The following is a 24,369-nucleotide window of genomic DNA, read 5'->3' on the forward strand; positions in this document are numbered from 1 at the left end:
AAGACTTTTTAAGTGTTTCAACACTTATGGGTTCCCATTTGAAAGGTTATGTTTTTTTTATAAAACTTAGTTGATATTCTAATTTTAGTCTAAAACTTTTAGATTGAAGATTAATAAATACAAATTGCGTACTATGTTCCGATATCTTATATTCGATATAGATAATGCTTACTTGAAATCATAGAAACTAAAAATCATGGAGCAAAGAGTTAAGGAGAACGACCATATAAATCAAGTGACGGGTTTTACGTACGCGGGATGAAGCTGCGCAAACGTATGCGCAGTTCACATCTCTGTGATCGATGCTCGAATTTTTAGTGCTATTTTTTCATTCCAAATCTATCAGCACCGAAATAAATATTAACGTTTTTTTTTTATACAATTGGATACAATTTTACTTTAAGTTGGTGTCGTCGAACGTATCTCGCACAAAGAATTTCTATACACGATACGACTCAACGATTTAAAATGTCAACCGTATTAAATATGTTGTCAGACTGGTATTATCTAATCAGCCTTATTAAAACGTAAAGATTATTGTTCCTTCCTTTGATTCTTCTATATTCGAGATTACTAAATAATCACTTCGTGTAAGGACGAATCGACTGAAAATTTGTCTATTTTTAAATTTCTTTCTAATTATCATATCTTTGTTTGTATGTATTGTTAAAACAATAATTATCGACCTATACATAAATCTTATTTCTATGAATTCTAATAATCGTGTTTACAATTCTAGGGAAGTTTTCTTATCATCGTATCGTTTATGTAACTTGTTACAAATACGAAATTTGCAACATTTGCAAACAATATAGTTCCCGATAGGGACATTTACTTGACCTGTAACAAATGTCGTCTCTTGTGTCAGCTGAAATCAATTACATATTTACCATGACCCTTTTATATCCATTCTCTCGTTACTCTGTCATTTTTAACATCCAGTTTGACTAACGATTATTATATTTCTTTTTGCCTCTAAGTTATGCTCGTAATTTCTCCTCTGGCTATTACTTTCTGCCAATCGAACCCCGATCAAAACCGGTTCTTAAATTTCGAGTCATTACAAAGCATGTATCTGTCCCACTGTTCTCTCTCTTTTCGCCTTTAGTGCCCTTTCAAACTCTTCTGTACGGTTCCATGGTCAAACACACGGAGTTCCAACTCTGATAGTGCGGCCTGGCTCAATTTCGTGGCGTATTAATTAATCGGAACGTGCTTCGACAGGCGTCGGTAAAACAGTTCGCGGATCTATCCGCTGGACGACGTTGTTCCGTTTTGCAAAGAGTATGTGTCAATAACAGGAACTGCCCTAAAGGAGAAACGCGTTTCAGTTTAACAATGACGACCCTAGTATATAAGCTCTCTTTGTGCGTGTGCACGCGCCAATGCGAGAGACCGTGTTTCCGTGTGGAAAAGGTCAAAAGATCGTCGAGAGGAAATCGTGTTACTGGCAATTAATCAATGGACAGACGTAGACGCGGCGATCTGCCGATTGTATAATACGAATTGATGACTCTTCTTCGCGAATCATGCTGAAAATCCATTTCTCTTTTTAGAGAGAAGTTAATTCCATATTTATTTCATATTCAAATATAAATTAAAAGACGTGGAACTAAATATAAATTTGGAAATTCCAAAACTTAGAAAATTGTAATTTACTTTTCAACTGAAACATTTGCATTCGACTTTAAAAATTACTTTTTGTAAACATTTTATATTTTATGCAAGAATTTGGATCGAATCTTCATTCATCTTTGGCATTTGGCTTCATAAAATACTTAAACGACTTCGTAAAAATTACAGTATCCGTAACGTTATAATAACTGTTGCTTAATTCTTAACAGATTAGCGAAGAATTCTATTTATCGACAATCAAGAAGAAAAGCCAAGAACCATTTTTATGCGTTCAAAAACATTGTGACAATGATGTTTACATTCATAGAAATGATAGTAGTGAGGTTTACACTGTATCGGTTTCGCAAATAGTTGCAATACTGGTAGGACACAAAAACAGTTCAACAACAAAAAGAGTTCCGTGAAGTCAAACACGTTAAAGCCACTTCGACGGCTAGGACAAATGAAGTGCTTATCGTTTCTCACAATTTCTCTCAATAATTCCTCGCTGGATCTAATGAAATTTTTTGCTGTCTCACCATTCTTGTCAGTCGCAATAATTTCTCCTCCTCTTCTATACGAAGAACATTTTTCAGTTAAATGTTCTTTTCTCCCCCCCCCTCTCTTTCTCTTTATCTATCTATCTATCTCTCTATCTTTCCCCTCCTTCTCTCTCTTTCATTTTATCTTTATCTAGTCTCAAGAATTTTATTGTCGCGTTTTTAGCGACAATTAATTCCGCGGAATAAATAAAAGAATATTGCTTATTATCTTGAACCGTTTGAAAAAGCAGGACAAGCAGATCAGTAAATGTTTTAAGTGTACAATACTTTTTCTCCAACAGCTAAGAAATAGCTGAGGGATTAATAATTTTCTGCTTCTTCGTTGCGGCGTGCATGCTTGAGGAAATAACGGGGACTTGATGCTTTCGAATTTAATTTCTTTTCCTTATTAAATCATCCAACAAACAGTAAATCTTCTTTAATTCTTCGCGGTCCTACAGTATTATATGGAACATTTCGTTCCATTCTTTTGGCTTTTAGAATAGAAAACGTTAAATCTCTCACAGTGAAACTTTGTTAATTTAATCAAACGTGCATAAATGTTAATTTTGAAAATATGCAAGTATTAAGTTATTGATTACGAAAATATAAAAATGTAATTATTAATTACGGATAGATCCTGAAAGCGATTTATCGAGTATAATTAATTTAATAATATTCAAATTTCGATTGATCGAATATAAATCAACAGACTGCAGATACTTATGCAAATTCATGTTTTTATACAAAAAGTGGAGATTAGATGGAAATCGTTTACATCCTCTAAGCACTATAGTAACTAAGTTACACAGGCTATTTTCTATATTTTATAAATACATAAAGTTCTACAGTTTATAAATCGTTAAACAGAATACCAAGTATGAAGAGTTAACTTGTTTCCCCCGCTATCAAAATTTTCATTTCATTTACTACTTAAATTTCATTTGCCAATTATTTCCAAATACCACGCCCCCATTGATCCATTATCATCAAGCGAAGAATACGTCATAATTCTCTCTATTCTCCTAGACACAACAAACATACATAATGACCAGTATCAAAACTTGTTCCGCGCGTAACGATCACGTAACTATCCGTGCAATCACGATATTGCCAAGTCCGTTTCACACCTGGGAGCCCGTTTTCTATCTTCAACTTCATTCTGAATGACCCTCGATCGTTCAATCTGAAAATATCTTCGCGAAAGGACTTCGATATGGCGGCCAATCGAATGAAGAAAAAGAAGCGAAAGAGAGAAAAAAGATTACTTTCGACGAACGACCGACCGGTCTTTCTGTGTCTCCTTCACCCAGTCGACCTTGAAACCAGCTGACAAGCCGAGGAAGAAGCAGCTATAGGATCGTTCGAAACGCGGGGGAGGAGGGGGGATTGCGCAATGCTTCGAAATACCATGACATCGGAACGCCCATTGTCGGACACCCTGCCACATCCTCAGGGTTCCTCTTTGTCTCGGCGAATTCGTAACGAGGAAGAGGATGAGCGAAGGAGTAGATAGAAAAAAAAAAAAGAAGAAACAACAAGAAAAAAGGAAACGTACAAGCCGACGCGCGGTTGCCTCTTCAACCCCTCTTCCACTTGTATATCTGCTCTTTATCTTCCTCTCTTTTTCACTCGCTCTCTAGGTCTCTTTGTATCTTTCGCAGGCAGAATGTCGGCCTGTCCGACGGATGAATTTATTTTCGTACACGCCTTTCGACTTCACCGACAAGAGATTTATGCGAGAATCGCGGTCCGTGGTGAACTTTTAAGCGCACCGGGGATTATTCATACCCCGCGGTTGCTCGATGAGGAATTAACGACGGGGGACGTGTTCGTTTTTCGGCTAAACGCGGAGGGGCTCGTGAAAAAATATATCCTCTATATTTCTTCTCTATTTCGTATTTTCGCCGCTATTCTTTTTAGTTTCCCGATTTTCGTGAAAGCGTTTTTCGAGAGCGAATCGTAAACTGCATCCTCCTCGCACATATACAGAATGTACTATGATATGTGAAGCTCAGAAGCAAAACGTACGATGCCATTGATATTTTATTAAAAATAATACGTAGATCAGAGCCTTCTTGCATAATAATTTACCAGTTGGTATTAGTGAATAATTAACAAATTACAGGTTGTAGATTATATTCTTTATAATTTTACATGAAATGGGAAAAGGTGATCCGTAATTTGTAAACTTTGTTAAATTTCACTTGATTTGGTAACAAACCTATTACTATTATACAAAACAATTTATTAGTGCTAGTATATTAGTAATTTCTGATTCGTAATCTGTAAAATTTAACTAATAATATAAATTTAATTACGTTTAAAATTACGTTCTGTAACCGCGATACTCTGGCTGAAATAACTACTTTCACAGGACTATAATTTTGGAGGAGGCTCGACAGAAGTATGTAAAAAATATTCGCTGATATTCAAAATGCACAACTTTTCAAGCACTCTGAATTCCTTTTTAATCACGCAATCGCGAGTCGCGATGATGAGTCTGCGATTGCAAACCCTCTAGCGGCAAAATGAACAGATATCGAAGTTTCGGGGCAAGCTGCCTCTTTTAATCTCCTCTTCCATTAAACTTCGTTAAAATTGAAAACGAAATGTCTAGACTGGTGAAGTTGAAAAAATTTCTGTTATGAAAGTTCTGAAAAATTTGTCATTAACGTTAGAAAGAAGAGTGGGAAAGCTTTCGAGGATTTTTAATACAGGAATTTTGCCTAGTTGGAATGAATTGGTAGAGAGATTCACGAGGTTCCGATAATTCGTTACGTGCGATCGACCTTCGACTCATCGAGTGGCTTCGCTGATCGTCAGTTTGGCTGACGTGTTCTGTTCGATGTATGCTGTTTTATTAAATCGATCAGCAAACGTGCCCACCTCCCTTTTTGTCTTTGATTTCTATACGACGCTGCGACGTTGCCGTCGTCTAACTTCTTCTGAATCATCTTGTTGCCTATCTTCTATCGTAACTCAGTATCCAACGGCCATGCAAAGCTATTCCGAAGATAAATATTTCACCTCTGATTAATTATTATTATCGTATAATGTATTAGTACATTGTATTAAAGAAACATTTTATATGTAAATTATGCGATTCTTTAAGTAAGCTTTGAGTACAATGTTACTGAATAAGATGGTAACTGCATTCATTAGAGGGCGCTGCAGAAATACATTGACAGATGTAAGTACATTATTTGGACATCTATTCGTTACATTTATTGAAAGATACTACAAGCTTCATCTTATTTAGTGTTTTACGTTGTAAGCAGGATCTTATACATTTATGGGGAATTTAAGTGCGCAAAAATGTGCAGAATGTACAAGATACTAATATTGATAACCTATAATTTGTGGCTTTTAAAATTTTACTACTAATAAGGAATACTAATCCTACAGCCTGCGTGCTACATTCGTAAATACAATTATCACTTTAAAACGGCGCCAAAAAATCGAATAACACCGTATAAACCACCGATACATTCATCAATAACACATAACCTTAATACCGGACCGATCGATACGATGGATACTGCAAACTGCAAAAGATCGCTAAAATTCCACGGGCATCGTAGTGAGCTAATTAAAAAGTTTCCTATCCTTGGTTCATCCTTGATTAGAAGTAAACAGAAAAAGAGAAGGTCTTCTTGCTCTTAATTGATACTCGAATAACTCCCGATCTAAAGACAGAAACAAAAACCAAACTCAAAAAAGTGAACCCTATATTCTACGTATCCAACAAAACAGTAGAAAACAAAGAACGCAGAAGAACGAGCAAAAAAAAACACGAATGAAACGCGTAGATATATGCGTAGTGTGTATTTGATCGTCGTGTAGCTGGAATTAAAAGCTTCGACACAGAGGAGAAGAAGCGAGAAAGAGAAAGACAGGAAGGCTAACTGTGCGCGAGAGTAGCGGGGGTTGGAGATGCGTCACCGGGAGGAGCGTGACTACCACCCTCGCCCTCCGTGGCTCTTTTGAAGGTCAAGGTTTCCCGCCCCTCTCCCTGTGTACGTGTATACGTGTACATGTACTTGTGCACATGTATATGTGTGTGCGAGCGTGGCAAGAGGATTATGAGGGGGTAAGAAGGGAGGTTGCAGGCGTAGAAGTGTTGGTGAACGAGGACGTGGCGAGGGGTAGATTGAGGTGTGCGTGGGTGGTTGGGGGTGTGTGCCAGGGGTGGCGAGATCCCGGTGCCCAGTATTTATAGCGCTTGCGAACCGGTCGATAGCGGATAGCGACACTGCGCAGTTGGGAAGCCCTCGTACCGAACACCAACCCTTCTCCCCTCTTCCGTTCCTCAATTCTGTCCTTGTCACTCTCGCTGTCTCTGTCAGCAGAGCCTAGCTTCGCCACCCCGTGTTCACCCTTTACCCGACCTCTTACTTGCTCGACCACCCCTTTCGCATCAAGGCTTTTTACTCCCTTTTTCTTGTGTACATTTTCTATCTTGCTCATTCTTTATTCGATTCTGTACATATATTTGGTTTTATCAGTCTTCTCTCTTTAAACTTAATTTTTTTCTCCTTTCCTTTTTTCTGATGGTAATACGGAGCAATAGGAGAAAGGGAAAAAAGAGGGATGACTTTCCTCCGGGATATTGGTCATGGGTATGTACGTGGTGGGATGTAGTATACTCTCTCTCTCCTCTCTTCGCTCCAGGGGACGCGGAATGGTCGATATTGATATTGATTGGAAGTTTTTAGCGGCCGATGGTTTAGAAATTGCGCCTTCCCGAGCGTCAGAGGAACGCCATGGGGATCGTGTTTCGCCCGATGGATCGGGTAATCGCGTGACCTACCGAATGTTTTCAGGTTTCCTACAAGTATCGCCGTGCAAGATCTATTCTGTTTATCTCTAGTTTTTAAAACCCAAACGAATATCTTTGGCTCTTGTCTTTTCTTTCTCCTCTATTTCCTTTTTTGTAATCGCGGTAGCGTTTACTTGAATTTTAATCAATCAGGGGACCACGTTGTAATTCGTAGGATAGGTAATTATTTTGTACCAGAAACACTTTCGAGCTATTTAACAACAAAAGAAACTTGTTCAATAATTTCAATCGCAATTATCATAACTCATTAGCGTGTACGTATCGCTCTATTTCTGGAAGCTAGTTTATTGTTTATTTTATTAGTTTTAATATAGGATTATTTCAATTATTTTCTCGCTTTGGATATTTTTTCTTGGTTGACCTAATTCTTTCGTTATTAGGTTTATTATATTACAGAGATTAACGGTGCCTCGTAATATACGAGATTAATTACTCTGTGTGAAGTTCAGAATTAAATTATAAAATGATAGAGCTTAAATGACTCAAATACCCTTATCCTCACCCTGTATCTCCTTTGAGACACCAAGGTGGGAAACGCTTCCGCTACGCAACTCAGTTCCCGGAAATACATGTTCTTAGCCAACGTTAGTGATCGTGTAAACTGTCCATTCCACGCGTATTCTAAGTATAGGGAGCTCGGGTCTATTTTCGCGGTAATTCATGATGTACGATATCGGAAAGTAAGCGGTGACTGGTAACGCTAAATAAAGGCGACCGATTATCGAGTATACTACTATTAATAAGAATCATTCGATTCGACGTTAATTGAGACTCCTACGTGTACATTCATTGGCAGAAAAACGATTAATAAGCTGGAGGGGTGGAGATAAACGACGCAGCTAACGAATCACGAACATCAATTTGCCAATCAGATTTTTCCGAAAAATTGAATCTCCGACTCCTCGACGCAAGTATTGATCATCGCGGAGGACAATCGTGAGCAATTGGAGTCTGATTGAAAGGTTAGTTTGGTTTTGATTAACTGTCCTATTGCGTCCACTCATTCCTTTTTCCTTTCGAAAACTATTCGCATGAGCAAGATAACGATAGAATTTTTATCGAACTAAAGCGATCGAGGAGAATTCAAAATGTTTTAGGAACTTTTTTAGAAACGTTCGAGAGAGTAAGGGAATTATAAAATTTTAGTCGCTATAAAAATGTCGAAGACAATTAGACATATCTGTTATCTTCCGCCGTAAAAAAATTCGATACCAAATAAAAGGACTAAAAACAAGAATCTGGACAGTCAAAAAAGAAAGGAGATAACAGAGTACAGTTAGATAAAGAAACTTGTCTGGAAAAAGGTACGAGAAAGCGACGTATCAACTGTACCTGCCGCAGAGAGTAGAAAAGAGAGAGTACGTGGAATGGTGGAAGATGACGAAGCAGCGGTAGAGTATGAGTGAAACAACGAAGAGGAGAAGAGGGAGGTCAGAGGGTTGCTGAGCGCCGCCCCTCTTGTAGTGGGGAGAAAATCTATCGCCATCTTTGTTCAACCGCCGGGATACACAGGAGGGTTGGTACCCCTACTCGTTACTTTCACCGTGAACTAGGGAAAGACAGTCTTCTAAGGGGAAGAACAGACAAGAACAGAATGATCGTGTGGGCGTTACTGCAGAGGAAGATGGAAGCTGTTTAACGCAACAGAGAGGCAAGACGATGGAGATCGGTGGCTAGAAAGGAAGCATAAAAGAGGGATAGAGAGTGAAAAGAGGGTGTAAGAGGGACAATAGAGAGGGATAGCGTTTCGTGCGTTTCGTTGGAGAACTCTAACTACCGGCCGACCGTAAAGGTCGGCGTTGCGTTTTCTTTCTTCCTCTCCAAGTCTTTTTTTTTTTTTTGTTGCTTTATTTCTCTCCTTCGTGGTCGTCTTTCGTCGAATCGTCAGATCCTTTAGCGACGAGCCAGCTGGTAGCAACCGTTACGTGTTTCTGGGACTCGGTGTACTGTTCTCCACTGGTGCACGAGGTGTTTCCGGTTAATTTTTTTTTTTGCCTTAAAAGATCTTACTTTCTAGTAAAATAACTTTGGAATCGTTGCAATAAGATTCATGTTTACGGTGTTAAATGGATGACGGTTAGAATGTGAAGAATGTTAGAAAAAAGAAACGTTACGAAAGAGGAAGATTAGAAAGAGAAACGGAAATCCTGGAGGAGAAACGGAAACGCGGCAGTCTCATGGAAAATGTGTCATTTTCTGTCCTTCTCGGCTGGCAAGGAAATTTAAAGGGACCGCGAAGAATGGGGGCAGGAGGGGGTAGGATTGTGTGCCGGGATGGTGAAGGTGAGAGGGTAGTTAAAGGATGAAATAGAGTGGGATGGAGGGGCGACGGAGAAATTGAGTCTGGTTCCTCGTATCTCGTTCGCCGCGCCCCGTGCCATTAGTTGACCATGAAGAGTATCGTTACGAATCTCTCCCTCTGGAGGACCAGCTGACAGCCTCACTCGACCAAGTGAAACTATCTACAAGTGAAACAAATCAGTGTTCATCGTTTACCATTCTACAGTGAAGCTTTGCAACGAAATAAACAACGAAGGAATTGACCGCGAAGAAAGAAAAAAGAATATTCAAGGAATCACGCCATAAAATAGGATATATTACGGAACAGAGGCTTCCTTATTGCGAGGAGACGGGGTAGATATTTTTAACGAGTCTTTATTAACACCGGTTTCTCCGCGTTAACTCCAATTAGTCTGCACAAAAGCAAGGAAAACCTCATCTCGAATTTTCTTACTGGTGTCTTACATAAGGAGCAATTCCTGTTGACTCAATATTTAAAGAAATATGCATACTATAAAGCAGGAGAAAAGGAGGTATTGTCAGAGGAGAGAAAGAACGAGGATGACGAAGATATCCTGCGGAACGTGTATGGAAGTATATGTATACCTATCCAGTGGCGGAGGGTCCGCCAGGACCAGCCAGCGAAAACCACCCCTCTTGCCCTTTCCAGTGAAGCGAAAACACACAGAGGGAGCTAGAGTGCGACAGGTGGAGAACAAGGATGAGGATGGAAGAGGAGGGATTGGAGGGATGGGCATTTCGGGGTAGCGAAGGAGAAAGAGGCTAGGCTAGTCGTGTTTGGCTCGTGCGACGAGCGCATGAGAGCGACGAGGAGGGTCTTTGGAGGCGATGGTGAAGAGGATGGTGGCCGGTGTTCGGTGGAAGAAGAGGGGAAGGATTAGAGGGTGAGAGTTAGGGGCGACGTAGTGGGGGATAGAGGCTGGTTCCGTGCGTTTCGTTGGAGAACTCGTACCACTGGGCGACCGTAAAGGTCGTCGTTGCTCTCTCTCCACGTCGGCACATAGAAGTCGAGCAGCTGGCAGCAACGTCAGCAACGAGGAACGGATCAGTCCACCGTGTGCCAGCCTCGAGGTCCGTGTTTCTCTCTCTCCCTCTTTTTCTCTCTGTCTGGATCCTTTGATCATCGTTCGCGGTGTGGAGAGGCCTGCTCCGAATAATACACGATACGATTATCGATACACGAATTTCATCGAGTATATACTTCCTTTTTTTCCTCCGTTCTTATTCTGTTCTCGTATAAGAAGTAATTTAAAGTTCTACTGGCTCTGACGATGGAGAAGATGAAACGAAAGGATTTCGAAGAAAAGAATACAAGTTGCCGTTTGAGAATGAAGTTGCTGGGAGATATTGCGCGATTGGGATTGGATCTCGACGATTGGACAATCTATAGAGAAATTGTATATCTGAGAGGATTGGTAGAGGAGAAGGAAGGATTTAAAGAAAATCAGCTGTCAAGGTGGCTGTCTTCGTTCACGCGATCATGGAATTACTGTCAACGATCGACCGTGGCGATTAGCGTGAGTAATTGGAGGAAGCTAGGATGTAGACGATCACATAGATGGAAAATGTCTGTTTTCCCTTCAACCGCTATGTTGTTTCGACTACGAGCGGTCAATTCATGATTTGTGTGCGAAGCATATTGTTGTACAGCCAACATTGTGTTCGATGATCATCGAATATTTTTCGATCGTTAAAAACGAAACACGTAATATGATTTGCGTATGACCTATGCTTGCATCATTTTCTTTATTATCATGAGATATTCTACCGTAGTCACTCCGTTTTTCATTATCTAGCTGTTCTATCATCCTCACGTTCATAGCCTCAGGTTTTCTTTGATATATGTATTTCTTGGGAAGTTATTGCACAACCGGAAAACGCGAATTAAACGTGTAAATACGAAACGTGCCGCCGTTGACGAGTATTTGCACTCCATTGTCTCCACGTCTTCGCTCCCCTTTTCCGTTTGGCCGGGTTCGTTCGCGATTTTGTCGCGTCGTCGATCTCCAGTCGTCATCAGATTAATTTTCAATTTTCGTGAAATCCTTTGTTTTTCAGCGTGCAACGTTCCGTTATCGTAAAATAACTGCTTATCGATGAAATTAACATCGGTTGGACTTTGAATTCGTCATAAAATTCAACAAAGAAATGTTTCATTTACCTCAAACCAGATTTTTATTAAGGCACTTTTATACAGAAAATTATCTACATATAGTTTATATTTCTTTGCTGTTTGCAATAGGACTGAAGTAACGTTTACAGTGCAATACATATACATACATATTTAACTTTAAACGTATTGCATTTTTACATCGAAGTAAATTAATGAGAAATAACGAGAATAATTGCGGCAGTTAACATATCGTCAAACATTTTACGAGCTTGTCGACGGAGCAGATTGAAGCGTTGTGTACTTAAAATGTACACTGAGTCACGTCGTCGAAAGACATTTCATTAATTCACGCAAATCCGATGTGAACAATGCGATACATACAAATTAGGCCCGTCCCTGGGCGATTTCTCGTGAACGAACGCATCAACGGTCAAATACCGTTCTCCAACCGCAAGATAATAATCCTAACATTACTGTGACATTCCAAAAAATTTTATGAAAAGATGATTCATGTTCACCTAAAAACGCTTCATATTTCATGACTTCACTTCATATCTTTTTATTTATTTCATTTTATTTATTTCACATAGAAATTTTTAACATAGTTAAGAAACTCAAATTTCAATTTCAGCATTAGAGAAATTAATAGATAATAATTCTAACATCATTCTAGTTGAATGGAAAAATTCTATTAAAAATACATGCATACTTCATATAGAGTAGAAGGACTCGGATTATTAAGCGTATTAATAGATAATAATTCTCACACCACTAAAACCATTCCAAAAGTTCTGTCAAAAAATATTTCATATTATAAAAGTCGTTTGTACATTCAAAGAGACTTAAATCACAACTGTATCATTAAGAAGATCATTTTGTCAATCTAAGTTGTCGTTTCGCGACCTTAAATCAACCTGTCTACAGCGTTCTCGTTTCATTTTCCCGCGATGCAATTTCATTTCGGTGGACGTCTGTTATTTCATGCTCTACCGCTGAATTATACTATCGTATTACTACTTTGTGTACCTGGTCGCGTTCCACGGTTCGCGTTTGATACGTGTAATCTAAGAAAATCGTATCTTCAGGGCAGACGACGCGAAGAAGTTCCAAAGTACGTTTGAAATTGCCGCGTGAAGCGGACGGGTCCATTGCAATGATCGACGCGGTGATGCAGCTCTGATCTTATTGGCCAATTCACAGCGGCGAGTACAATGGCGTAGGGAAGACGAAGTGCCCGTGCAAGGACGAATTATGTAATTGAGGCGAGATACAGCTTAACGTCGCTAATAACGAATTATTTGTTCGAGCGCGAACGAAAATCAGGTGATTCTAGCTGGAACTGTTCCCGTAACAAAACATCTGGTATAGCATTGCTGAAGTGTGTTCGAAGTTTCAAGGACATCTAGTTTACGATTTGTGGGTCGTAATCCCAGATCGATATTCAATACCTTGCAACGTATAATTGAATTTTTCTTTGTTTATACGCATCTTCAATAAATTTAAATGCCAAGATATTATTATACAAAATCTGATAGTGACATGTTATATTAACATTGTAAAACATTTTAAACTTTACCCTATTACTTAATTTTATGTCATGCTGGTAAAAGCTAAATGAATAATACAATAAAAATGAAAAATTTTCTTCGATTAATTAGAAAGAATGGTGCATTCGAGCGCAAAGTTTTGGATATGTTGACAAAAAGAAAGTCACGAACAAAGCAGGGAAATGTATACGTATTTCTCCTGGGCAATTATTTACGTAAACTTAGATAAAAGCTCGCCACAAGTACACGTGTCAAGTGGAGCGCGCGCGGTCGCATATATCAACTACGCGTTCTCCAAAACTGTGTACAATGATGTACGGACAATGCGAAAAAGACCTGCGAGGCTACCTCGGGGCGAGCCAACGATTGTCGGTTTTTTGTCGAGATCAAAGGTGTCCCGTAGCTTCAGCTATGTATAGTATACAGACAGTGCGAGGCACGCCTTGCGAGGCAGCCTTGTTGGTCTGTCTCGTACTCTCTGTACACTTTACATATATAGCTTAAACGAACGTTCGAACCCTCCTCGTCGCCTATATGGGCGAGTTTCACGAATGTCGGCTCGGACGATAAATTCGTATCGTGAATCAAATGCGATTGGCTAGCTGACAGTGACGTCAAGCCGGTGGGCAGCCGTCAAGTGGCAAGGCTGTGTCGCGTTCACTAGAGATTTGTAAAAATTCGCTTCCTTTTCTTCCCTTCTCTCCCCGATCTTTCATAATCGGAACCTATTATTACGACGATACAACGACAAATTTACCGAAGACTATGAATCATCTATGGCTGACGCAAACGTCACGTGATGGCTTAGTTTTTTTTTTCAGGAAACATAATGTGTTGCCTCCAGTTAGAATTAATCGGATTCCGCGTCTCTCTTTTGCGTATATTCTCGATATTTGCATGTGTGTTTGAGATATACGAGTGTGTACACACGTAACATTTATCTAACGATGACAACTTTCCCGTTTCTTTTTTCCGGTTTCCTTGGCTGGGCGGCGATCGATGATGGGTGGATGCAGTGAGCAGGCTCCATTGCGAATCCGAGTCCTTCAAAATGGACTTGATCCTGGACATCAACTGCTGGCTTTACCCTATGGAACTCGGTGAGTATCCTTCTACGATTTTTATTTTTAATATGAGACAACATCAAGATAATTGGACCACAACTATAATTGAGGATATTATTAGTAGATATAGTAGATTAAAGAACTATTAGCATTTTTCTGAAATATTTTGGTACACTAAAATTAGATGTATATCAATAACAAAGAAGAATTAAAATTTTTATTTCATTAAATTTCATTTTTTCTTTTAATTTAAAGTTAAAGAAGAATTTTAAGAAAAATTTTCATAATTAAACAAATATTTTATAATCTCAAAGTATAACCCAGCTATTGTCAAATATAACTTCAACCAGATAGAGTAGCTTCACGAAAACCACTTCTCTTGATAAAAAACATATGGTCCTCATTATACCATGTGTCGACCAATGTGACAAATCCAGCGATGATCAAGGACGTTAAATTCTCTAACGGACAAAAATATTTTCGACCCGAAGCTATACATGCTTGAAGATATGTAGTGTGCTCTATTTAAACTTGTCAGAATTTAAGAATTCTAATTTCACAAAAGAAGGTACCGGTTATATAGGACGAGTTCCACGCGTAATTAATGACCGTCGTTTTTAGACTTACTTTCTTGCCAACGGTAAAATTTCATCTGCTTATATTATAATTTTCACTTGACAACTTTGTCGAGAGGGAAAAATACTTAAACAACGTCTGTTGGCAAAGGGACGACTTAGATCGCATGAAAATTCTGTTTGCTATAGCACAGAGGCGCTGTCAGGAGCTCTTAGGTGTTTGTTTACATCGCGCGCGGCTCGCAACTTTGCGTGCGTACACTTGTTCGATATATGTATGTAGTCACGGTCTGTAAATGTTGCAAGATAAATATTGAGTTTACCATCTCCTTTAATTCGACGTAGTGTCTAAAAGTTTCATCATCGTTGTGAAGTACATATTTTCACGATTCAAGTCGTGCCATGGAAAAGCAAAATTTTAATTTAGAATTATATGTATATTTAGTAACTTAAATTCAATTTTGTTTCATGTATTGCGAGAAAATTTTTGATGATATTGTTTCGATTAGAAGGAACATAGTTTAATACGTTTTTTATCTTCCACAAAGGAAGCGATACCCCTACTTTTAATCAAAGCAGGAGCGATATCAGTAAAAACGATCAGTAATTACTGCGAATACGTAGACCAGATATTATCGAACGTTCGATAAATGTACGAAGCTAAAATACATTCTATCGGGGCTGCAAACAATACTATATTATACGACATTGTTTGTTACGCTTGTCTATTTTCATTCCGGCGACCAAAACATACGTAAAGATGTGAATTCCAAAGCGTAGAATGAAATATATCTTCGTTTATAAAAGTGGCGGAGCAGGTGGAGTGAATTTGGCAACCGCGGCGATATTTAGAAATTTCTATTTTCCTTCTTGAGCGAATTTCGGGTACCGCCCGTTTTCCGGTTGTGCAACGAATGCCAAAATCATTGATGCGCTAAAATTGTTCCATGTTTTCCTTCATTTGTGAGCAAAAACTCATAATAAAGCGTATTTGAGGCCTGAGATAGTGTACAAATTTGTTGTAAAAGTTAGAAGATAGATGATACAATTGTTTTATCACGCATGATTGATATCGAAGAAATTTATATAAACGGCTCGTCATATTTGGCACTTTGGTAAACACGACACGTGTTTCGTGCTAAAAGACACACGTGCTTGTTCCACGCGTGTCTTTTTATTCTTGTGGTTCTACCACTTCTTGGTTTAGACGTGCGAAGGACGACCTTGGTTAATGGACACTGCCGGAACGTGTTCCGCACAGCTCGAAGCGAGTTGCTGCTGGCCTACTGTGTACTTACAACTTTCAAGGTGACTTCTTTTGCTTTTTTTGTGCCAACGAACTGTTTTCGTCTACGACCTCGTCGTGTTTAGGACACGTGAGCCGTCCACTTTTGGATGTGGAGATACGACGTATTTTTGTCTTTCTTTTTTTTTTTTTTTTTTTTTAAAGAAACACGTCTCTATCGTCATTTAGTTTTAGTTTCTTCAACTTCGCTCCTTTATGAATTCCGTGTCTTTGAAAAGCTGCTGAAGCTTACGGCGACGCGGACGTGCAAAGCGACGCGACGTCTATATCTCCACGTGTAAGTTGATGCTAAAGGTCGTCCGTTTGGTTAGTGTTCTTACTACTGCCGTTCATTCGCGTAACAACTGTGTCATTAGTGGAAGAGGAGGAAAAAGTATTTGGTAACTACTGAAATACGTTGTACATATTATATTCAATATATGCAATGAGAATCAAGTTATTAGAACATTTCTGGACATTTCCAAATTCGACTTAAATTTGTTTTCAATTCGAGACGAATCAGTCTGATGAAAAAGCAGCACGTGTAATATAATGTATATTAGATTCGTAAATGCCCAAGGCCACGTCACGCTGCAGCAAACCTCTAACCCCTCCTCCCTCCAAATATCGTCATTTTGACTCGGCTCACGGACAGTTCTGGATGTATCTCGTTGATTCGGGCGTTGCAGAGGGAGTGGGTGCGTCACACCCACCGGTAGCAAGGAAGGGAGAAAGAGGTGGGGTGCACCGCATCGTCGATCCACCCCTGCCTATTCACTATGTTTACAGATTCATATCCTGTTTCCTTGTTGCTACTCTGAGAATGGTGTTTCCTTCTACGTCTTTCTTGTAACCCTCGATCAACTTCAGTGTTGTATAGCTCAATTTATCTCTTTTATTATATTACCTACTATGTTGTAGTATTGCAGAAACAATAAAATGAAGTCATAAATATATATTAAATACATACATACTAATTCTAGAAGTTCGTATTATAACATAACTAAGAAGTTTTATTCGTGTAAAAATAAGTCTTATAGATATAACGTAATCTGTAGCATAATCGAAATCTACATAGTAAAAAAGGAATGGAGATCGTTGGTTTACAGCTGGCGAGGAGCAAAGAGGCGGGATGGATTTTGCAGGAAGGAGCTTGTCGATCGTGCAGAATAGAGCGCGTGGAATTGTGTTGGAAGGGGAACGAAGGTTAGTCCATAGGGCCAGGCAGTCCCGCTGTATTGACGCGCGGCGCACAGGCTTGCGCGAGATGACGCAATCTGCCTCCCATGCGCCCCGCTTTGCCCGTACCACATTCTACTCCCCACTCTGTTCCCCGCCGCTCGTATTCCACTCCTCTCTCCCGCTTCAGCCGGCAGCTCCCATAAGTTCAATGCCAAGGTCAAAACGTCCACGACTCGTAGCCGTGTCGGTCGCGATACTCGTTCGCCGAGAGAAGAAGCGGTTTGTGTGTGTGTTCGTCTGTACTCTCTTCTCTGATCGTGTGCTGCCTTGCTTTTGGTGGTATCACTCGTCGTCGTCGTCGTCGTCGTCGTCGTTGTTGTTGTCATTGTCGTCGTTGTCGTCGTTGTCGTCGTGGTCGTGGTCGTTATTGTCGTCGTTTTCGTGGTCGTCGTCGTTATCTTCGTTGTCGTCGTCGTCGTCATCGCTATCTGTCGTTTCATCGAGCGTGTATTCGCGTTCACGCGCGCTTTTTCCGCCGGTTACTTCGTAGCCGGCAAGCGCTACGTGCCACCGTCTTCATTGTGTGCACGCAGTTCGTTTCGCACCGTGCGACTAACCTATATTACATTACGCACGGACATGTTGAATTACATGAAATTAAGGTGTGTTACGGATTACGCAGTGAGAAGGAGCATGTCGACTGCGAAGGCAATGGAAAAGGGATGGGGCTCTGCAAATCGTCATAATGTAAACGTTATATGTGGTTACCCGAGGAATGCAGTTGTAGCAGTGTGCTGGCAATCGCCTTGAGCTGTAGGCAAGATTATGATGCAGGTGCGTGAATATTGAAATAGAGAACGAAAGTTACCCTGTGCGGAAAATGCGGATGCGCGATCATATCAAGAATGGATATAAACTATCGTTGAATTCTCTCTTCCTCTCCACTGTGCTTAATGTCGTGAGACAAGATGGCGGTTTTCGATAGACCCTGGAACACGTTAAAGCTTTCGTACGCGGGGGTGGTCGATGTTGCTGAATGTGTTATGTCGTATTATTATCTTTCAAAATGTCTTTCGTTGTTTTTAATTTAAAATAAAGCTTTATTTAAGCATTTAGTAATATCGGATTGTAATGTAATACCGCTAATTTTGTCTACCATATTTTATCGTATATATACCGTATTGACGTTTCAAATATTTATAACGCAGTGCAGTTTTGTAAATCGCTTTCGAAAACAACCGTGTTCTAGGAACGCCTAAATTTAGTTTAAAGTATTAATATGCGTCTTTGGTGCAAGGGAATTAACGATACGCGTTACTGTCAATGTCAAGGTTAATGCTGTAAATCACGCGAGCCCATATCCTTCGCTCGGTTCGCATTGGTTGTAATATGGCTGGGGTTGATAATATGGTCCTGTATCGCTCAACTAGATAATCTATAATCGTTATACCATTATCGTGATGTAAGCCTGACCCCACAGACATCTCGTAACATGATCAATTGGTTATGTAGATTTTTCTAACTCCGTTTTCATTCGTCGTTTCTTTGTGTCCTCCTCGACATTGCCACGGCCGGTAATATCGATTACCATACTATATCTATCATCGACATAGTATAGAATTCTAACCTTGAACCTTGTTCTCTGGGATTCTTACGTGCGAGCTTCGCGGCGCTTTCTATTTAATCGAATAGGTGTAATAGAGAAGTGGTATGTTTCATTCAACTACGTGTTTAATGTAATTCCACTGATAATGTAATTACGTTGACAATTTTGTCCTTTTCATTTAGTGCCCCAGTTTTCTATGTCGCTAGTAGTCCTATTCCCTGTATAGGTTAACCTCTCCCCATGCATCCCTTCCTTTCGATCTCCCTACTTTCCATCTTTCACCCCTTTCCTTCCCTACTATGTGATTATTCAACGATCCATTCCGAATACGCATTATACTTACATATATTCTTTAAGGATTGTTTCCTTTTGTGAAATATCTTATTCTATCTTGTTACAATATATTAATATTCCGTTTTATTATAACAATTTCAACATGAAAAATTCTTTGATATTTATATAATATAAATGAATATTTATATAATACTAACAATAACTATATTTTCGAAATATTCTCCCGCTATTGTTCGATTACCCTCACTTCCGCTAATTTAGGACCTATTTTGTTGCGGTAATTTCTGAAGCTTTTGCTACTCTATCCACCTCTTGCATAATCATCGGTAGGACGCGTATAATCGATATGACATATGTTGTATTAAGTTTTCGTGTTTCCTTCCAAATGTGCGATAACGTGTCGTGTCACGTTTGTAACGTGCGATGTATGATGCAATAAGAGGGGAAAACGTCAATCGGTTTTCTCGTATCTTTATCGTGTGCACACACGTATGTGTCCATAGTCTGTTCCGCGAAAGTAGCGGTATGAAGACGGACAGGTCCTATTGGCTTAAATCCGATCAACCATGTATGTATTTCGTTTGAAACGTGGCGAAACGAACGTCTGCAACGCCCTCCCAGTCGTATTTTCAATGCAGTCACCTTGAGGTTTATTATTAGGTATCAATTTCCGTGTTTCGACGTTGCGGATTTTTGCTGCGTCAATATTTAGATAAAGGCAAAAAGCCTCTTGAAATGGTTACATATGTTATTCGTAAAACTATTTTTCAAATGGTATAGTTTATTAGAATATTCTGATTCCTTTTTTCAGGTGATAAATTTCGTTTGGTTCTTGCAACGACCTTGAGGGAGGACGGTTATCCCGATGGAGGGGAGTGGAATGCGACGGAACAGGAAGGCGGCTCCAGAGCAGATAGTTTTGAATACGTGATGTCCGGTATGGTTTATCGAATCGAAGGTGACGAGGCAAGCAACGAACCTAGCAGTAGACTGTAAGTGATTTTTTACATTTGGCTTTTTACAGTAAAATCATGGTGGATCTTTTAGCAGAATAAAATGTCAAACATTTTGAAACGTTAGATTTTTAAATGTCAGAAGAATGGACTGAGAATTTTTTCTTCACATATTTCTCCAGATAGTAGTAGATATATATTCCATTATCTTAGACATAAAAAAGTAATAAAATTGTATTTAACATTAGAACCGAGTATCTAGAAACTACCTATGTTTTTATACTATCTATTGAAATATAACACCCATTTCGGATCATGTAGAGGTGAGAGATGTATTTTAATAAAAAATGTTAAATTAGAAATTTCAAAAACTTTCGAAAAAACCATACAAAAAGGTTGCGAAAAAAATAGATATATCTGAAACACGTCACGTCTGTATCACTATTTTATTCTGTACGATCCACCGTAATCGTTTGGCGTATCGTGCGTGCACGCACGCAACGTCACATTGTGACGTCATTCACACGCGTCGACGACGTGCGTAAACGCGCCCTCTTTCTACTGTGATCTCTGATTGGCTCGCTTCCAGTGCTCAATGAAGTTCCGTGAGAGTTTTAATAACCTTCAAAAAGAATCCATTAAGTGTTCTTCGGTAGTACGAAAAATGAAAAGAAATAAACGCATTAACATTTGTGTGGTGTTAAACAATTAATTTATTTCTTAACCAATTTGCGTAATATATACTAACGTATGATAAAAATGTAAACGCTACCGACGTTAGTAGCTTGGTAAAAAATTCTATAATAAATATGATCTCGCGATAATGAAAATATATGTTTCTTGGAATTTTGTGAATATAACTTTCAAATTAGATTTATATAAATTATATGGTTAACTTTCTAGTTATATTTTATGAATAACAAAAACTCCCAGTGATTAGTTAGAATAGGACGAAGTTATTCTATCGGAAAAGACCCCGTGATAACTCTGTTTTGAACGACTTATCGTTTAACCTTGAAACTCGACTACCGTCACGTACAGTGTATATAGCAGAAGCCGCTTTGATGTCTGATCGTTGCCGGTCTCGTCGTAAACTGCGCGCGCGAACTCTATCCGGCTTTGTGTACACGTTTGAATTCGCATATAGCGCCGAAGATAGGAGAACACAGCGTGGCCGACGCTCGATAAGATAAGTAAACTCGGTGCTATACGTAAAGGGATTTTAAATTGTTCGTAGAGCTTATGTAATTGTTTTGTTTCACTAATTATACATGTATATTATATTTATTCCGGATCCTGTACTTTTCCATTCCCATTATTTACGTTACTTTTTCTTATACTTTGTTTTAAAGATTAATTATCATACAAAAAAACAAAATGAATAATTGTCAGTTATGTGTACATACATATATTAAGGTAGAGTGATCGATCATCTTGAGTTTGAATACTAAGTTTTTCTTCTTCAGTGGTACCTTAGTATAAGTTGACCATTATGCGACAGTTCACAGTTCATTAAACATTAAAAAAAAATTTACTTCCAGTCGATATGAATAATTTCATATTCAGTTATCAGTCTTGTTATGATTCGTAGTTCATTGGTTTTCTTGCTATCTTCACATACATGTTTCCATTAGCTTTTTATTACCAGATTTTATCATGTTCGATAGCTATTTTCGAATCTTCCGGGACTTTCAGAAATTCAATTATTGAACGGCATGTGTGTCTCACGTTACATCAGATATGTAGTTTTTCATATCTTTAATGAAACTATTCAAGGAGAAATAAAGTTTATGAAACAAGGAAATTATTCACCAGCAAAATGGTAAATTTTAATATCTAAACGTTGGATTAATAATGAATGCGGCAATAACATTGAATCAATAATCAATGAAAGCGCAATGAGGGTCCTCAGGGTCCCTCTTTTTAAAAGCCATCAACCAAAGAAGAACCGTCGAAAGACCTGATTATCATCCAATCCGTTCGGTCGGTAAAAGCGAAACGGAAATGGTGAACGGGCTCTCGGAGAACAGGGAGCCACTCTGCGTTCACTCGGTGGGTAATGAAGCGAGTGAACACAGCTGGTGGTATCTCAGTTTTCTGAGGGCGTTAGCAGCCCATTGAGTTACCTGCAGGTCCTCTATAATGATTTTATGAAGGGACAATAAAGTGAAATAACAATAAAAACGATCATAAAATTGTACTTTAACTGGAAAACATCAGATACAAAGTCTGCATTGATATTTATGGGATCTTATAATAACGCACTCAACAATTTATGGATTGAAAGTCATAAAGACTGTCATAACCAAAGAATATTTGCTACTACGGATTATGAAAGCAGTTTAAATATTTACACTGTCAATCAGATTCTATATCGATATCAGCTATGCATAGATAACGAAAGTTAAGAATTACTCAGGTGCTTAATGACACGATTGGCTCCAAGTTCAGCAATTTAACACGGTTTATTGTGGTGTGCCTCTACTAATATCGCGAGTCCACCAAATAGGGGCGTGACAGATGAGAAATGAATTATTGATCCTCTGGCAAGCTCTGGCTGATCCTCTGGCAAGCCGAACAATGCGCAAGTACGCATGTCATCATAATAGTGAAGCATCTCTGAAGATAAAGTCTTCAATGAATTTCTTTGTAGTTGAACCATCTTTCGACTTATTTATTCAAAAGGTATTTCCTAAATTAAATATCTACAAAATAGAAACGTTATGAAGGTTCCTATATTCAAATGAAAATAACGATTCCGTTAGTGGGCTGGTAATATCGAAAAGACTTTTGGATGTTATTAATGCAAACAGGGAACGCGTATGCGCAATGCGCATGCGTGGTCGCCATAAATCGTATATTTGAATTGGTTCAGGGCGCGCGACGCGCTAGGATGCGCACAAGGTCGACTGTGCTGTCAAAATCAGCTGACGCTCTGGTGACCAATCAGCTGATTCTCAACTTCTCAGCAGAAGACTTCCCTCCTAGTTACGAATTCTTAGAGGGCGCTAAGTTCCATTATGTGTTTCATTAGTCTCTCATTTGAAGATCTATACGCCGCTGTCTTATAAATTAATTTCCTTTTAATGGAACTAATTTAATTATTCATCCATTTATTGATTATTAAGGAGATCTAAATTTGAAAGAACATTTTCTAAATTTCAAGTTGTTTTCAAGTAACCTAACCCCAATTATAATTAAAGGAATTTACTTTGTAGTAGTAATTTAAATAAATCAAGTACTTTTACAGACATACTGGTATTCGTACTAATAAACTTTTACATTTTTATATATGAATTATATTTTATCTTCTTTCTATTCCAATAAATATAATGTAAATGTTAGAGTTAATTTATTGCTGCAAACTCTTCAGTTGAAGATTCCTTTCGAACTGAAATTCAGTGCGTAATTTGGTTAGGAAGCAAAGAATCAGATAGAACAATGTAGTAAAATGCGTAGTGAAGTTTCTTACGAGAAGCCGCACTTGATGTGTTCATTAGATCATTGCAGCGTTAATGCTCGGCGTGACATCATCGCTGCCATTATAATGATTAAACGTCCCCAGTGAAAACAATTTAATTTCTAATTATTGCGTATTTGTATATATTTAGGATGACTTAATATTTAATCAAAAATATGAATGATTCTAAACAATTGTCATTCTTTTGTAGAATAACAACTTTGATGCGAAAAATACCATTCAATGCGCGCATAAATTAATCTTTATCTCCCTAACGCGGCGTTGGAAAACGCAAGCTCAAAATAATATAACATAGACAGTGTGTATTATCGTAGTTTCTGTTATCTGCAGTGTAAGCAGCAGTGCTCAAATATAGACATTCACTATTTCGATAATTATATCACGATAGTATAAATGGAATAATCGAATCACGTTATTCCGATTAAATCTTAATGAATTCTCAATTCCTCTCTCTGTGATCCGCTTACGACGATCCCCTGAAATGGATTGCGTTAGTCTAGTAACAATTGTTTTTATATCAATCGTAAATCAGGATTTCCTAACATTAAAACAACATTATGTAGAGATATTCGCTATTACATTGATACCTCAATGGAAGATATTTATGCAAATTTCTGTTGAGATGAACAGTCAAAGAGATAGGATTTAGATGAAAATTTGTTTCGTCTTTAATGGATGTTTTGTACATTTTACATAATATGTGTACTTTGAACATTTGTTCTATAAATACGTGAATATTCGTAATCTACTCGAAATTGAAATCTGACATGAAATTGACATTTATCAGCATTTAGAAATAGAGTTTTCTAATAATATTTTCTAATCAAATTGCAATTTCTTTACCATTACAAATATGTCTAAGGAAATTTATTCTAAAAATTTGTTAGACTTGTGTTAAACACTCGTAGGCATTGACAAACAAGATCAAAATTATTACACGCGTAGGCGAATAGCTTTGGATTCAAGGTC

The 24,369-nt window shown here is 38.5% G+C and overlaps 1 protein-coding gene across 2 annotated transcripts in view; it reads left to right on the top strand.

Annotated features, from left to right (window-relative positions):
• LOC117237225 (DNA-directed RNA polymerases I, II, and III subunit RPABC3) overlaps nucleotides 1-24,369 on the top strand; it is a 72,372-nt gene that overhangs the window by 17,492 nt on the left and 30,511 nt on the right. Inside the window, exons 2-3 of one of the 2 annotated variants that reach the window (XM_033500991.1) lie at nucleotides 13,977-14,060; nucleotides 19,778-19,958. In XM_033500991.1, the coding sequence (XP_033356882.1) occupies nucleotides 13,977-14,060; nucleotides 19,778-19,958 (265 nt within the window). Of the gene's footprint in view, nucleotides 1-13,976; nucleotides 14,061-17,550; nucleotides 17,901-19,777; nucleotides 19,959-24,369 lie in introns of those variants that run through there. The other variant, XM_033500992.1, reaches the window with a different exon arrangement.

The sequence above is a fragment of the Bombus vosnesenskii genome, unplaced genomic scaffold (genome assembly GCF_011952255.1).
Source record: "Bombus vosnesenskii isolate JDL3184/JDL3185 unplaced genomic scaffold, Bvos_JDL3184-5_v1.1 scf7180000013361, whole genome shotgun sequence".
In the NCBI taxonomy this organism is placed as follows: Eukaryota; Metazoa; Arthropoda; class Insecta; order Hymenoptera; family Apidae; genus Bombus; species Bombus vosnesenskii.